At 49.9% G+C, this 14138-nt stretch overlaps 1 protein-coding gene across 1 annotated transcript in view; it reads right to left on the bottom strand.

Annotated features, from left to right (window-relative positions):
* The window catches only part of FBN3 (fibrillin 3), a gene marked incomplete at both ends in the record, with an annotated part of 122674 nt that overhangs the window by 10926 nt on the left and 97610 nt on the right, over positions 1–14138 (bottom strand). Inside the window, 21 exons of the mRNA XM_079546590.1 lie at positions 576–704; positions 939–1055; positions 1299–1424; positions 2006–2131; positions 2566–2691; positions 3771–3842; positions 4276–4425; positions 4604–4729; positions 5022–5147; positions 5377–5445; positions 5947–6108; positions 6361–6483; positions 7201–7323; positions 7918–8043; positions 8402–8524; positions 9230–9352; positions 9800–9925; positions 10072–10197; positions 10485–10607; positions 10950–11075; positions 11979–12104. Coding sequence (XP_079402716.1) covers positions 576–704; positions 939–1055; positions 1299–1424; positions 2006–2131; positions 2566–2691; positions 3771–3842; positions 4276–4425; positions 4604–4729; positions 5022–5147; positions 5377–5445; positions 5947–6108; positions 6361–6483; positions 7201–7323; positions 7918–8043; positions 8402–8524; positions 9230–9352; positions 9800–9925; positions 10072–10197; positions 10485–10607; positions 10950–11075; positions 11979–12104 — 2574 coding nt within the window. The remainder of the gene's footprint in view (positions 1–575; positions 705–938; positions 1056–1298; positions 1425–2005; positions 2132–2565; positions 2692–3770; positions 3843–4275; positions 4426–4603; positions 4730–5021; positions 5148–5376; positions 5446–5946; positions 6109–6360; positions 6484–7200; positions 7324–7917; positions 8044–8401; positions 8525–9229; positions 9353–9799; positions 9926–10071; positions 10198–10484; positions 10608–10949; positions 11076–11978; positions 12105–14138) is intronic.

Raw genomic sequence — 14138 nt, 5'->3', positions numbered from 1 at the left:
AACCCAGTTGCAGGGTGCCTTTCTGCAGGCAGGCCCTCACCCAGCAGCTGCACACTGCTTTGCTCTAAAGACACAAAGAAAGCATTTTCCAGACGTGCACCTTGGCAGTGCAGGCTCAGCTCTGCAGGACAGTGTGCTGCAGGTGGCACTGTGACAGATACAGGTAACTTGGGCACAATATGCTTGTCTGACCCTGCAGCCTCAGGGGCTGCACAACAGCACTGGCAACAACTCCAGCAGAGCCAGTCCTGACCGTAAGGTAGTTCCCAAGGCATCGCAGGTACAATTCTGGATGCTTCAGGAGGATGGACAAGGCAATGTTCGCCCTTGCTGCCTGTAGGTCTCAGTTGGCATTGCTTGATCAGAGATGCAGGCACAGTGGGCCCAGTTTCTATGGGCAGTAAAATGATAGTGCTTTGGCTTGATTGGACCTGGGGTCTTGTGAGTGGTTCTGGACAGTCTATTGCCTCCTATGGGAATCCCTTGGAGTAGACCACCTCAAGTCCATGTCTCTCAGCACTGCCCTGTGGCAGCCATGCCAACACACAGCCCAACTCCCTGGGAAGGGAACTCACCTACACAGTTCTTCCCATCGGGAGTCCTGTCGTAGCCCTCTTGGCACAGGCACTGGAAGGAGCCGATGCTGTTGATGCACTGTCCATTCCGACACACCTGTCCCACCATGGATGAGCACTCATCAATGTCTGTGGGAGGGAAATGACGGGCACAGGAAGAAATACACACAGCACGTGAGTGTCAGCGTGCCACCACAGACATCCCACAGCCCTGCCTGGTCACATGTACAACCACCCCTGCAGCCTGGTGAGATCCAGCAATTACTCCTGTAACTGCTACAGATACACAGAACTGAATTCCTGTATGCCACTGCAGGACACATAGGGCACGCCGCACCAATCTGTCATCCATGTGCAACTCACCCATGCAGTCATTATTGTGTGTTAGCTCAAAGCCAGGGAAGCAGAGGCAGTTGTAGGACCCAACCGTGTTCTTGCAGGTCCCATTTCCACAGGGCTGTCGGTCACATTCATCAATATCTGCAGGGAAAAAGACACTGCTGACTGAAAGGCTGAGAGCCGCTGTCTTGGAGGGGAGGGCAGAGAGGGCACAGCCAGATGCACAGTGTCACTGTGGTTTTGCAGCCTGGCAGTATGAGGACACGGTGGCCCTGCCCTTGGCTGTCCATGGCACTACCCAGCAGGTGCTGGAGAAAGCTCACGTCCATTGTGAAATGTGATTCGCTCAAAAGGGCAGTACAGAACTGGGGTGGCCACACTGACCCATGCACATGGTCTGCTCCCCGGTGGCCTTGAAGCCGTTGTGACAGATGCAGATGTAGCTGCCCTCAGTGTCAACGCAGTCCCCATGGCTGCAGACATTGGGGATTTCCTGGCATTCGTTGCGACCTGCGACAAAGAACAGTGGGTGCTGGTGAGCAGAAGGGATGGATCAAAAGGAAAAAGCCAAGGTGCTGCCCTTCTGCAGGTACTACTGAGTCTGTGAGCAAAAGCACAGCAGGACAAAGCTGCAGGTTTCTGAGAGATGGCTTCACTGAGAACAAGCAAGACGATGTTCTGATCTGCAATCTCTAAAAAAGGATTTCAGTGAGTCACTGAATGAAATCTGCTCTGCTATTTCTGCATCCTCTGGGCCACATTAGGACTAAAAAGAGGAGCAGATAATAGAAGGATCTGGTCTTCTGCTGGGTGATAGACACCTGCATGACCAGAGACCTTTCCTCATCCCTCAGGGGCCTACAGTCCCTAAGAGCTATTTGTAAGTGGTGGTATTCCACAGTCACAGTGTGGGCAGGTTGTAGTTCCCAGATCTGACAAAAGACCAGGAAGGAGCGCAGGGGAATGGCACATCCCTCATCCCATCCTTCCCTGTGCCCACCCCAGTGCTCTGCAGAGCCAACCAAAGGCCCAGCAGTGCCAGCACTCCCACACTTATCTCTGAAGCAGGCAGCAAGCAGCTCCCATCTTACCCACGCAGGCTCCGCTAGGTGACAGCTTGTATCCAGTCGAGCATTCGCACCTGTAGCTGCCTGGGATGTTGATGCAGTCAGCATTGCGCTGGCAGAGGTTCTCTCCGCTGCTGCATTCATCAATGTCTGTGGGAGACGCACATACAGACAGTTGGGGCATCATCCTGCTGGGGCTGGAGAGGCCCAGTGGAGTCACCTGAATTTTAACCCTTGGTTTGCTTCAACCAGTGTCTTTTTTTTTTTCTTTCTTCAATAATAAAATGCATTTTAGGTGCAACTCAAATCTTTTAAATGCTTTTAAACCTAACAATTCATGCCAAGGGACAAAGGAGGAGAAACAGACAGACATTGATTCATGCACATCAGCAATTTCTGTCCAACCATTAGCATGGAAAATTAAAATTATTTCAAGAGAAATAATGGCTGAGAACATGCAGATTCTGTTCCATCTCTGCTGACTGCCCTGACTGTGATGCACCATGAGTGAAGGAGAGAAGGCTGCTACACTGCAGCCCCCTCTGCCTCCCAGCCCCCCCTGGCAGCAGTCCTGGCACCATTACCTTCACAGATGAGCAGTATGTTGTTGTAGCTGAATCCAATGGGGCACTCGCACCGGAAGCTGCCAATTTGGTTGATGCAGACACCATTGGTACAGATAGCAGGGATCTCACTGCACTCGTCAATATCTGCACACAGACAACATCTGTCACCATCCCAAGGAAGGCAGAAAGGAGGAAAGCGCCCCTCATTACTGGAATACCATTGCCCTTGTTTATTTTAGAAAGAAGATCAGCAGGAAGGAGCCAGCAGGCAAACAGCAGAACAACTCCTGCAGGGCCGATACTGGGTTGTGCAGACAGCACCGGGCTGTGGCCATTCTGCAGAGCTCTGTGCACACAGCAAAGCCACACGAGACTCCATGTCATAGGAGATACAGGATTGCTGGCAAAGCCTGTATGGCATGCGTTAGAAAGGAGCCTGCCCAGGACATGCGCTTTGCTTTGTCTGAGTGTACCTCTGTGGTAATGAGGACATTAGCTCAGGGTCAGGGACCAGGCTGCAAACGGGGAGCTCAGGAGAGCAATGAAGCACTGAGCTGGCTCAGGGGTCCCTGACTCTGACACTGTGATCAGCACAATCTACCAGCAGCCCCATCGTTCGACACACGTGGCTGACACATTCTGTAGCACAGCTCACATCTTTGCTTCCTGGGGATGGAAGATGAACTCATTTTCTCCCTCTTCATTCTCCTGTGTTTAGGTTGGCACTGCCACAACCAGGTGAAGCAATGATGAACTAATCTGCTGTCTCAGAAATGCCCAGCAAACCCATCTTTCATGACTGCAAAACATCTGTAGACTCCTCAACATCTGCAGACTCCACAAACACCGGGACTCTCACCAGCACCTCTGGCTTTCCATCTCCTGAAACACCTGAAAGTTCAGCTCTCAGCACTCTGAGGCTGTCAGGTCTGTGCTGCTGGCAGCATGAGCAACAGGTGAATTCTGGGTCTACCTGGCCACTGCCTGTGGTCACTGACCATCTGTCTCTCCAGGTGGAATAGAGACCAACAGACATGTGCAAATGTGGGAAGCTCTGAGCAAACTGGAAACTTGGGAGAAAGGTCTGAAGCCAATTATATTTGTCACTCTTTTCTTTGCCTTTTCTCTGCTCAGGTCTTAATTTGCTGAGGGAAGGGAAGCAAACAAGCTCACAGGCAGTGTGGTACTGCAGGGTGTGGGGCTGCGGGGCTGGCAGTACTCACCAATGGGCTTCCCTGTGTGGATGTCGATGATAAAGCCAGGGGCCTGGTTCCCACACAGGATTTGGTACTCGGCTGGAAGGGGAATATCACAGTCATGGCCATGCCTGGTGTGCAGGCAGTGAGGAACAAAAAGCCCAAATATGGCCGAGAGGATACAGAGAGCAGGGGGACCCGCACAGTGCTCAGCCAGGAACCACAGGGCTGGCATGTGAGTACACCAAGCACCTGTATGGCTCAGGGTAAAGGCCCCAAGCCACTGCATGCCCCCACACCTCCTCAGCAGATCCCACAAACCTCCCCCCTCTGCAGACATCAATTTGGTCACCTGCATCCCTCCAGCATGCAGAGCTGCCTGTCTGACATTGTGCACATCTGCAAGAACTGCCTGCCAGCCATGATGCTCTCCCTTCTCCCCAACTATTTTGTTACTCCCACTGTGCCCACACCCCAAATTGCTTGGGGGCAGCCATGGTCCCGATGTGCCTTTCCAGGAAGGCCAACTTACGGCTGGCTGGTGTAGGGCAGGGCTCGCACGGTTTGTTCCAGGCTTTGCCAATGTTGTAGGAGCAGCAGCACATCTTCTTGGTCATGTTGAAGGAGAGCTCGTTCTCACACGTGTCATTATAGTTGCGATAGCACACGCTCTTTCTCATGTCTGCAAAGGGAGCCCAGACACTGACTTGTGCCTCCTGAGCCCCAGCTGTGCTTCCAGCACTTCCCGCTCCTTCCACGCAGCCACAATGCCCACAGTGTGCTGCCCACCATACACCCATGAGTAGTGCACAGCCAGGGTACTGGCACAGCCCTTCCCAGAGACTCAGATGATGCCATACCCATGCAGTTGTTTCCTCCATTGACTTGCATGTACTCGGGGGGGCACACGCAGGTGTAGTTGCCGAGGGTGTTGTAACAGGTTCCAGGGCCACAGATCCCAATGTGAGCAGAGCACTCATCAATATCTGCCAAAAAGAGGAGTCTGAAGGTTAAAGTACTGAGCACAGGTAGTGACAGGCCTGACACAGAGTGAAGGGTGGGCTGGACACAAGATATGGACAGGCCTGGGAGAGGGCTCATACAGCCTGGCATAGGGAAAGGAGATAGGGTTTGTGGTAAGGATGGAGAAAGGAGAGGTTCCGCCAACCACATCATGAAGGAAAGGCCTCGCACAGACAGAACCACAACCCTGCACACACATTCATAATCATGATGTACACACCAGGCACACAGGCATGCAGGGCAAGGTGCATTTACCTTCACAGATCCGTGTGTCCTCGTTGAGGTAGTAGCCAAGGGGGCATTCACACTGGAAGCTGCCAAAAGTGTTCACACAGTTGCCACCCTGGCAGAGACCTGGCAGCTCCTGGCACTCGTCGATATCTGTGGTGGGAAAGCAGGGGGTGTTCACCACCTGCAGCCCCAGCAGCACCCTCAGCCCAGGACCCCCAGTGTGCTGACCCACTGCGTGCACCCACTGCTGGCACCTAAGCAGCTCTGCCAGGTGTCTGGAGAATGCTTGAGGAAAACACACGTTGTTTGTCACTCAGTGGTTGGAGCTCAGAGGGCCCAGCAGTGCAGCAGACAGTGGGAAGGCTCTGGGCAGGCTTACCTTCCAGGATGACAGTGATGGGGTTGGGCCGGAAACCTTCTCCTCCTGGGCACAGGGTTTTGTACTCAGCTGTAGGAAAAGTCAGTCAGGAGATCCTGAGCCAAGTGAGCTCATGTGAAAGAGGTCAGGGAGGGAAAAACAGAATTCCAGGAAAAACAGACCATGAACATGGTGACAGTGGTCCAGGCTGAGTGGCCTGACTCTCATCATACTCCAAGCCAGCTTAACTCTCGCCTTTTACCAGCCCACTCCTGAAAGGAGTTATTTCACATCCACTTCCCTCCCCCAGCCTATGGTGATGAGGAACAAAGGATACCAACTTGGACTTCCCATATACAACTTGCTGGTTTTCCCCATTCCACCTTCTCTCATTCCTGGTCCACCTATGCGGCCTTGCACAGCAGGGTAAGCCTCTCCTCCCTCAGCTTCCTTTGCTTTATTGTGATGGTCACAAATACCAGACCTGAGGCCCCTAAGAAACCATAAGGACCCCGCCCCTTCCTGTCTCCTCCCTCCTCTACTGCCCATTCAGCCCATACCCAATTTCATCCCAGATGCTTTCCCACTCACTCGTGTTGGCTGGAGGACAAAGCTCGCAGGGGTTGCCCCATGCACGACCCAGTGAGCAGCAGCAGGATGCCCGAGTGACACCAACTCCAATTTCTGCACTGCAGGAGATCCCCCCATCTCCACGATCCTGAGTGTCCAGGAAGCAGTTCCCGACACGGGTATCTGCACAAAGAAAGCACTATGTGAGCAAACCTGTCCAGCAAATAATTGTATGGGTGGGAGAAATAACATCTCTCCAATCAGGAGAGTACCCACACTGGTGAAACAAGGTGGGCCAAGCTTAACAGGAGGAAGATACTCTTCTTTTGCTGCAGTTAAGTCTATCTCTGGTAGTGGCCAGCTCTGGCCATGAGGGACCAACAAGAAGGACACCAAACTCTTGGTTGGAAGGTGTGGTTACAGATCCCCACTCACCCACACAACCCACACCAGTGGGGTTCAACTCAAAGTCTTGTGGACAGTTGCACAGGTAGCTGCCAGGTGTGTTGACGCACAGGCCGTTGATACAGTTCACAGGGTCTGCACATTCATTGATGTCTGAAAAGATGGAAGGATGATAAGGACTGAAAGAAATGATGAAAATGCCACAGAAACAACAGTCCCTACCCTAAGTTCTGTGTGCTGTGTACAGGCTGTGTTCCCACAGCTGTGACATTTGCAAGGCTCGCAGAATATGCTTACAGAACAGCTCAATTGGAACAGACCTACAAAGATCATCAAGTCCAACTGCCTGACCACTTGAAAGCTAACCAAAGGTCAAAGCAAATTAAAGAAGGCATTGTCTGAATGCTTCTTGATCACTGAACAGGCATGGGGCACAACTGCCTCTCTAGGAAGGCCGTTTCACTGTTTGACTACCTCCACAGTAAAGAAGTTTTTCCTAATGCCCAGGCTGAATCTCCCCTGGTGCTACTTTGCACTGTTCCCACTCTCCTGCCATCAGTAACCACTGAAAAGAGATCAGGATCTTGCTCTCTGCTTCCCCTCCTTAGGGAGTTGTAGAGAGCAGTGAGGTCACCTCTTAACTTCCTTTTCTCTAACCTAAAAAACTTGAATGTCCTCAGCCCCTCCTCATAGAATAACGTCTTGCAGCTTTTTTACCATTTCTTATGCCCTTCTCTGGATGCTTTTAAACATCCTAACATCCTTTTTACACTTTGCAGCCCAGAACTGCAAACAATATTCAAGACGAGGGTGTATGGTGTGTTGAGCCTCATCCCATGGACCCACAGAAGTCCATCCATACATACATACCTGTGCAGTTGCCTCCACTTCTGTCCAGTTCGTAGCCATCATCACAGGCACAACGGAACATGCCAGGCAGGTTCTGGCAGGTCCCAAAAACACAGATATTCTGGAAGGTGCATTCATCAATGTCTGAAAAAGAAGGAGAGCTGGGTACTCAGGATCTAGCAAAGTAAGGGACAGAAAAGGCTTCTCCTACTCCCATTGAAAAGCATTCACAACCCAGCCACCCATATGGTAACCCACGTCCTCATGATTGCTCTAGAGCCAAAGGATATCACCTCCTGAGGGAGCAGAAGCAGGCATGCCGTATGTGTGCCTTCTCCCCTAACTCTCATTTATTTGATTGCTCATATCTTGCATGGATCCTTGGCTTAGACCAGCTCTCTGCAGGCTGGGGACCAAATCCTTTAAGTGAAAGAGCTGACAATTCTGCAGTGTTGGTCTCACATGGACCTGACAGCCTGAGGAGCAGCAGTCTGGTGTCAGAGCAGAGCCTGCAGCTTTGTACAGCCCACAAGGGTCTGCTCACTGGCAGTGTGGTACCCAGCACTGACTGACAGGTTTCTGACCATCTGTAATAACGCAGGAGCCTTGCACTGCCAAACGATGGTGAGTTTTGCTTAGTAGTGGATCTGGTGGTTATGGTGCATTTGCAAGGGAGAGATCTAGGTCACAAAGGACCCTGCAACTCTTGAAGCAGCAAACAAAACTCTGGTTACTTACCCTGGCAGGCCTTGCTGTCTTCTGTGGGATTGAAGCCCATCTCACACTCGCAGCGGTAACCCCCAGGTGCATTGAGACACTGCCCATTCTCACACAGGTTCACATTGTCTGCACACTCATCCACATCTGGGGAGAGTCAGGTGTGAGATTGAATGGCATTAACCAAGAGATAGGACTTCCTCCACTTTGCCCAAGACATTCCCACAAGCTTGTTCCCTCCCCTCTGCTAGAAGGCTGCAAAGAAAAGGCACTGCAATACTTCTAATTGTCCTGAACTTCTCTGAACACCTGAGAAGAAGGTGGATCTCTCCCTAACGTACCTCAATAGGTTATTCTGCAAGGCAGGCTGCTTTTAGGGGATATCTGGTTTGGGGAGCTGCCCACAGGCAGCCAGATGCCAAGAGAGGTTGGTAGTTAAGATGAGATCAGACAAGCAAGACAGTTAAGTCACATTCCTGCTGCTAAGTGGGTCTGTGGGCCTCACCTGAACAAGAGAAGCCATCTCCATTGAAGCCTTCTCGGCAGGCACAGCGGTAGGAGCCTGGTGTGTTGATGCAGTTGGCATTCAGGTTGCACTTGTGCTCTTCTGTTGCACACTCGTCCAAGTCTGGGCAGGGAGAAGCACCCCCTCAGTATTTTGCCTCTGGCCTTTCCTCTAGGCATGAAGAGCTCATGTAGGGACTGCAGGGATGTGCTCCAGGTGGACACATAAGCGGCCCAGGAGGCTGCAGCCTCCAGGCTCTTAGAGCACCTGTGAGGCTCCATGGCCATTACACACTCCCCTGGCAGTGCCAACAAAGTCTGGCAGTGATAAACACTCATGCACACGTATCCATATCCCTCATGCATCCCCAGTTCAGGCACACATACCATGCATACACCCGTGCATCCTTTTATACACACCCTACACTTGGATCCAGTAAATCCCTGCACTCAGGTACAAGCACCATACACACAGCACAACCCCACATACCTCCCACACCCACATATCCCTGCACATTCTACACCACGCACCAACACACCGCCGTACAGCCATGGTACCAGTCAGACACTCAGCACACACCTCAACATCACCCACACACTCCACATCCCTCAAATACATGCCCTCACTCCAACATTAATTGCCATGTCCTTCCCAGGTATAGTTGCAGAGCCTGACAGTGCAACACCTGCAGACACTCTCCATCCCACACCTACAAAAATCAACATCTAGGGGGGTTCAAGAACATTGTAAGCACAAATGCCAACACAGCCCAACCCTCAGAGGTACCCACAGAGCACATCAACATCCTCTTCAAGGTTGAGAACTCACCATTGCACTTCAGCCCATCTCCAAGCCAGCCTGTGCGACACTTGCACTTGAAGCTCCCAGGCACGTTGATGCAGGAGGCATGCATGTCACAGTTGTGGGCCCCAATCTCACATTCATCAATGTCTGCAGAAAGGAAGGACATTAGACTATGACAGAACTCAGCTTCCCAAAGACACAACGAGGGAGCCAGGTGACATCCTGCTAACTGCTCAAGACACTGATGGCTCCTGGGAGCCTGAACCCCAGGGAACGAGAACCAGGTGATTTGTGAAACAGGCTGCCCTAGGGTCATATCCGTGAGCTGAAGAGCTGATCTATACTCCCCACTGGAATATAAAGATAAAAGGAACGGCAGGTCCCTGATTCAGTTATAGACCAGGAAATGTTACCCTGTCTGAAATCTTCCTTGCCAATGCCTGCCTGCCCAGCAGGGGCTTCCAGCTCCAAGTACATTCCTGGGTGCCCACAGTATCCCCATCAGAGGGAAGACGTTCCCTCCATGGCAGCTGCTATGGGTGTTTGTGAGGGTTCCTACCAGCACTCCTGGCTCCAGGTCTGGCGTGCTCTCACCTGTGCAGCCTGTGGTTCCCTTCTTGACAAAGTAGCCCAGCTGGCAGTGACAGATGAAGGAGCCCTTTGTGTTTTCACACTCGCCGTGCAGGCAGATGTTAGAGTTAAGATCACATTCATTCACATCTGCAGAAGAAGAAGCATTTACTTTGAGCATCACAATAACCATATTCTGACCCTTGGGCAAGCTTCTGCTGCCATCCTTCTCTCTCTGCAACAGCAGCCTATAGATCCAGTGCTGGCATGTACCCAGGGCACAGCCTTGTCCTCACCGATGCAAGTTTTCATGTCCAGGGATGCCATGAAGCCATCAAAGCAGAGGCAGCGATACTCCCCAGGGATGTTTGTGCACTGTCCACCATCACAGATGTCTGGATTATCCTCACATTCATCAATATCTAGAAAAAAGGAGACTGTTGCTGAAGTATAGATGTTACAGTGTGGGAAAGTATGCTGTGGGAATAGCAGGGGCAGGAGGGAGTCACAGGTGGGGCTGCGTAACAAATCATGCAGTTACACGACTGGGGGTCCCAAAGTGAGGTGCAAAGCAAAGAGTAGTGCAGAGAAATCACCTCTCTGGAAGGTGACCCAAAAATGAGAACCTTTCACCCTGAATCCAGTGCTATGGGCAATGGACACAGAAAACCCCAGGACAGGATCTATGAGAGCCAGGCTTACTGCTCACCTGCACATGATCTCTTGTCTGGCATCAGTGCATAGCCTTCACTGCAGCTGCACTCATAGCTACCCTCCGAGTTGGAGCAGTGTGTGTCACAGCCACCATTGGTTATGGTGCACTCGTCAATATCTGGGGGAGAAAGGAGAGGTCAGAGTCTGCTTGAGTCACCATCCGGACTACATGCATTGCAGCAGAGCTGCTCAGACACAGTGCCAGTATGGAAAGAGAGAAAGTGGGTGAGGGGCCTTTGTGGTGGGCTTACTGAAGAGCTCCCCCATGACAGATGAAAGCATCACTGTCAACTCACAATAGTTGATTAGAACCCTTTGTCAAGAGCATTGGTCTGCCAGCAGCTCAGGCAAAAAGTTCACCCCTCATCCGGAGCTAAGGCACCCCACTGAGCACCACAGGAGGTACAAGGCCAGGAGCTCTGAGATCTTGGCACAGCATTTGGCAAAGCAAAGCACTCACCAACACAGCCCTGTCTGTCTGGTGTGGCCTGGAAGCCTGAATCACACGCACACTGGTAGGTGCCAATGACGTTGACGCAGCGTCCGTTGCGACACAGGTTGTCACTGAGGGAGCATTCATTGATATCTGTGGTGGAAAGAACGTTTTGAGCAGCCAGCCATCCTGATGCCACGTTGAGCATCATCTGGCAACCTGCTCTGGGTACTCATAACTGCTGCTTCCAAACTTGGATCTGTCCTTGCTTTCGGACCTGAAACACTCCCACGCACTTTCTGTCCTAAGATGAGAAAGCAGGCTGATCCCCAAGTCAGGATTGCAGATCCTAGGCTCAGCTCTGGGCTGGTATGATTTCACTCTTTCATTTTTTCATCCTTTCTGAGCCAGCAAATCCTCACAATTCACTGCCTTCTCCCATCATTACTTAGTATTGTTTATGATTCCCCAAAACCTGAATCAGACTCCTTCCTGGTCATGCTAGAACCTAGCCTCAGTTCAGAGTGTCCTGGTCAAGTTCCTTTTGCTCACATGCCTTTTGCACAGCTTACAGGTTATGGCCATGCAAACAACCTAAAGAGAACTAAAACTGAATTTGGTGTTTAACACATAACAGCCCCTGACACCTCGTCACACTGGGTCTACATTTCAGAGATTACAAGGAACCATTCCTGCTTGAGGTGCAACCTGCTTGGGAGGTGAAGAGTTAGAGTGGGTAGAGGTCATGGGGCTCCAGGTTTGGGAATGATATTTCATTTACTGGTAAAGACAGAAATATAGCAGTTAGAAGGAAACTCAGATTTTCCGTTGCCTTAGCATCACCCTATTGCTCAGTCTTCAGTGAACAGCAGTTAGAATAAGAGACATCCTAGATGCAATGAATTCCCAGGAGTAACCTCAGCCCTTCCTGGTGGAATGTATTCTACTCATACAAGGGATTGGAAGGACATTCCCAGGCCGAGCTTGACACTCATTTCTCCCCACATCATTATCCTGACCAGACTCTGGTCGTAACATAGCTTTCCATTATCTTACCTATGCAAGTGTTCCCTTCCGAAGTCAGCTCGTGTCCCGGGGGGCAGATGCATTCAAAGCTGCCATCTGTGTTCATGCAGATCCCACCTCGGCACAGCAGTGGGTCTCGCTCACACTCATTGATATCTGCAGAGGGTGACATGAAAAGTGGCTGACAGAACTCTTCAGCTGGGCTTTTCAGATGATAGGGTGATGCTGGTGCCATGCAGCACAGCTTCACCACCAGAGATAGATCATAAAGCAGAGGCACATCTCCAAATTAACAGGACTTGGGTGCGAGCAGTGAACTTTAGGGTAATAGCAATTCTTGCATTGAGCTCAGCAAAATGTGAAGTGTGACATTAGAAGGAAATAAGAAATCAGCTTTGTGCAGATTAGCTAGCAAGGACTGGATGGAGAGCTCCCAGTTCCCATCCCACCACTCTCAGTTGATTTCCAAAAGTCCTGTCAATGTAGTGAGAGATCTCTGGAAAATTCATCACTAACAGAAGATCACCAGACAGACTTCATCGGCAACAGCCTTTGAGACAGCCCCAGTATCACACACGTGATTAGGAAATAGCTTGTCTGTACACATCTGAGAAAATTACACATGTACAAGGTGACTGAATTTACTAGAAACTGGAGAAATTCCTTAAACAGCTGAAACTGCTGTGATGTGATCCAGCCAAACTAAGACAAAACCTGGCTGCTGGCACTAAAAAAGAAAAAAAAAAATAAGACAGTAAAGTTTATAAATGCATTAAGGAGGGGAAAAAAAAAAGGAAAAAACAACAAAGCAATGAACAGAAAAAAAGCAAACAAAACAAAGACCATAAAGAGAACCAATGGAATGGTGCAATGGTGGTAGCTAGACACAAAAAAAAAGGGAGGGAGGGAAGGAGGGAGCGAGGGAGGGAGGGAGGGAGGGAGGGAAGGAAGGAAGAGAAGGGAAGAAAGTAAAAAGAAAGGAACACAATACCTTTGTATAATAACATCAGAAATCTCATTACTGAAAGTCATCAGTGGGGACTGTGACCCACTCAGTAGCTCAGAAAAGTGGAAGAAAGGTGATCAGCCCAAGATGCTGCAATCCAGGCTATAAACTGTATGGAAAAGACAGGGATCCATTCCAACAGCAGAGCAATGAGACATATTAAAGAACCCAGGGAACTAAATAAGAAAAATAAATTGTATTGGATCATGGCACAGATTGATATGGTTTGAAATTCCATGCCAAAGCAGAAAAAGCACAATATTAAGACTAAGTTATCCAAACAAGTTAGTCTAGCTAGTCAGATAAAAGGAGGACCATGGTATGCCAGGAGATGGAGGACAGCCACAGTCTGGCTGACTTGGTGGAGATGAATGGCCGATGATAAAGGATGACCAAAGGCACAAGTGCAGGGAAGTCTTAACAGTGATAACTGGAAATAGAGCGGGGTAGAAGAATGCTGCTGGTTTATCAGCAATTCTCATGAAGGACTTGCTATGTGCTACATGTGGGGGACTGGGCACTGAGGCTGTCAGTGCATTCCTCAAGAGATGAAGCTGCTGTGAAACTGCTGCAGATTCCAATCTCAAGGAAAGGTGTAGAAACAACAGCAATTGATTATGTATCACTGACAAGTGAGATCAGGTTAACAGTCATTTTGGAAAGATTCAACAGAAAGCAACTGCAGAAAAATTGGATGAAACAGCAAGATTCAGAGCTGGAAGAAACCCAAGTTATCAAATGCGTGATCTGTTGCTGAGTAATGTATGGCACTTAGGAGACATCTCCATGTTCTGATGCTAATGAAGGCATTTGATTTAATGGCACATGATTCTAAGATGTGCAGAGACAGAAGGAGGTGAAGCAGTGCTATAAAGATCAAAATTTGTCATGTATGTATCATTTATGTCTATGGATAAATTTATATATAAGAATGGAGATAATAAGTCTACTAATTTCAGCAGTAATCTGATGTTAATACAGCTGACAGGAGCATTTATGAACTACATGTAAGTGGATTAAAACGAGCAGTGTAGCATTTGTGACAGCATTTAGGGCAGGTAAGTAACCCAGGTTAATCACAGGAGGACAGCTGTGGTTGTACCACACAAGAAGATCTACAAGTTGAGAAACATTTTGCAGTGGAATATGAAAACAAAAGAGTTGAACATACCATATCACTCACG

Source organism: Tetrao urogallus (genome assembly GCF_951394365.1).
Source record: "Tetrao urogallus genome assembly, chromosome: 25".
NCBI classification, from domain to species: domain Eukaryota; kingdom Metazoa; phylum Chordata; class Aves; order Galliformes; family Phasianidae; genus Tetrao; species Tetrao urogallus.
This window is presented reverse-complemented; position numbering and strand designations above follow the sequence as displayed.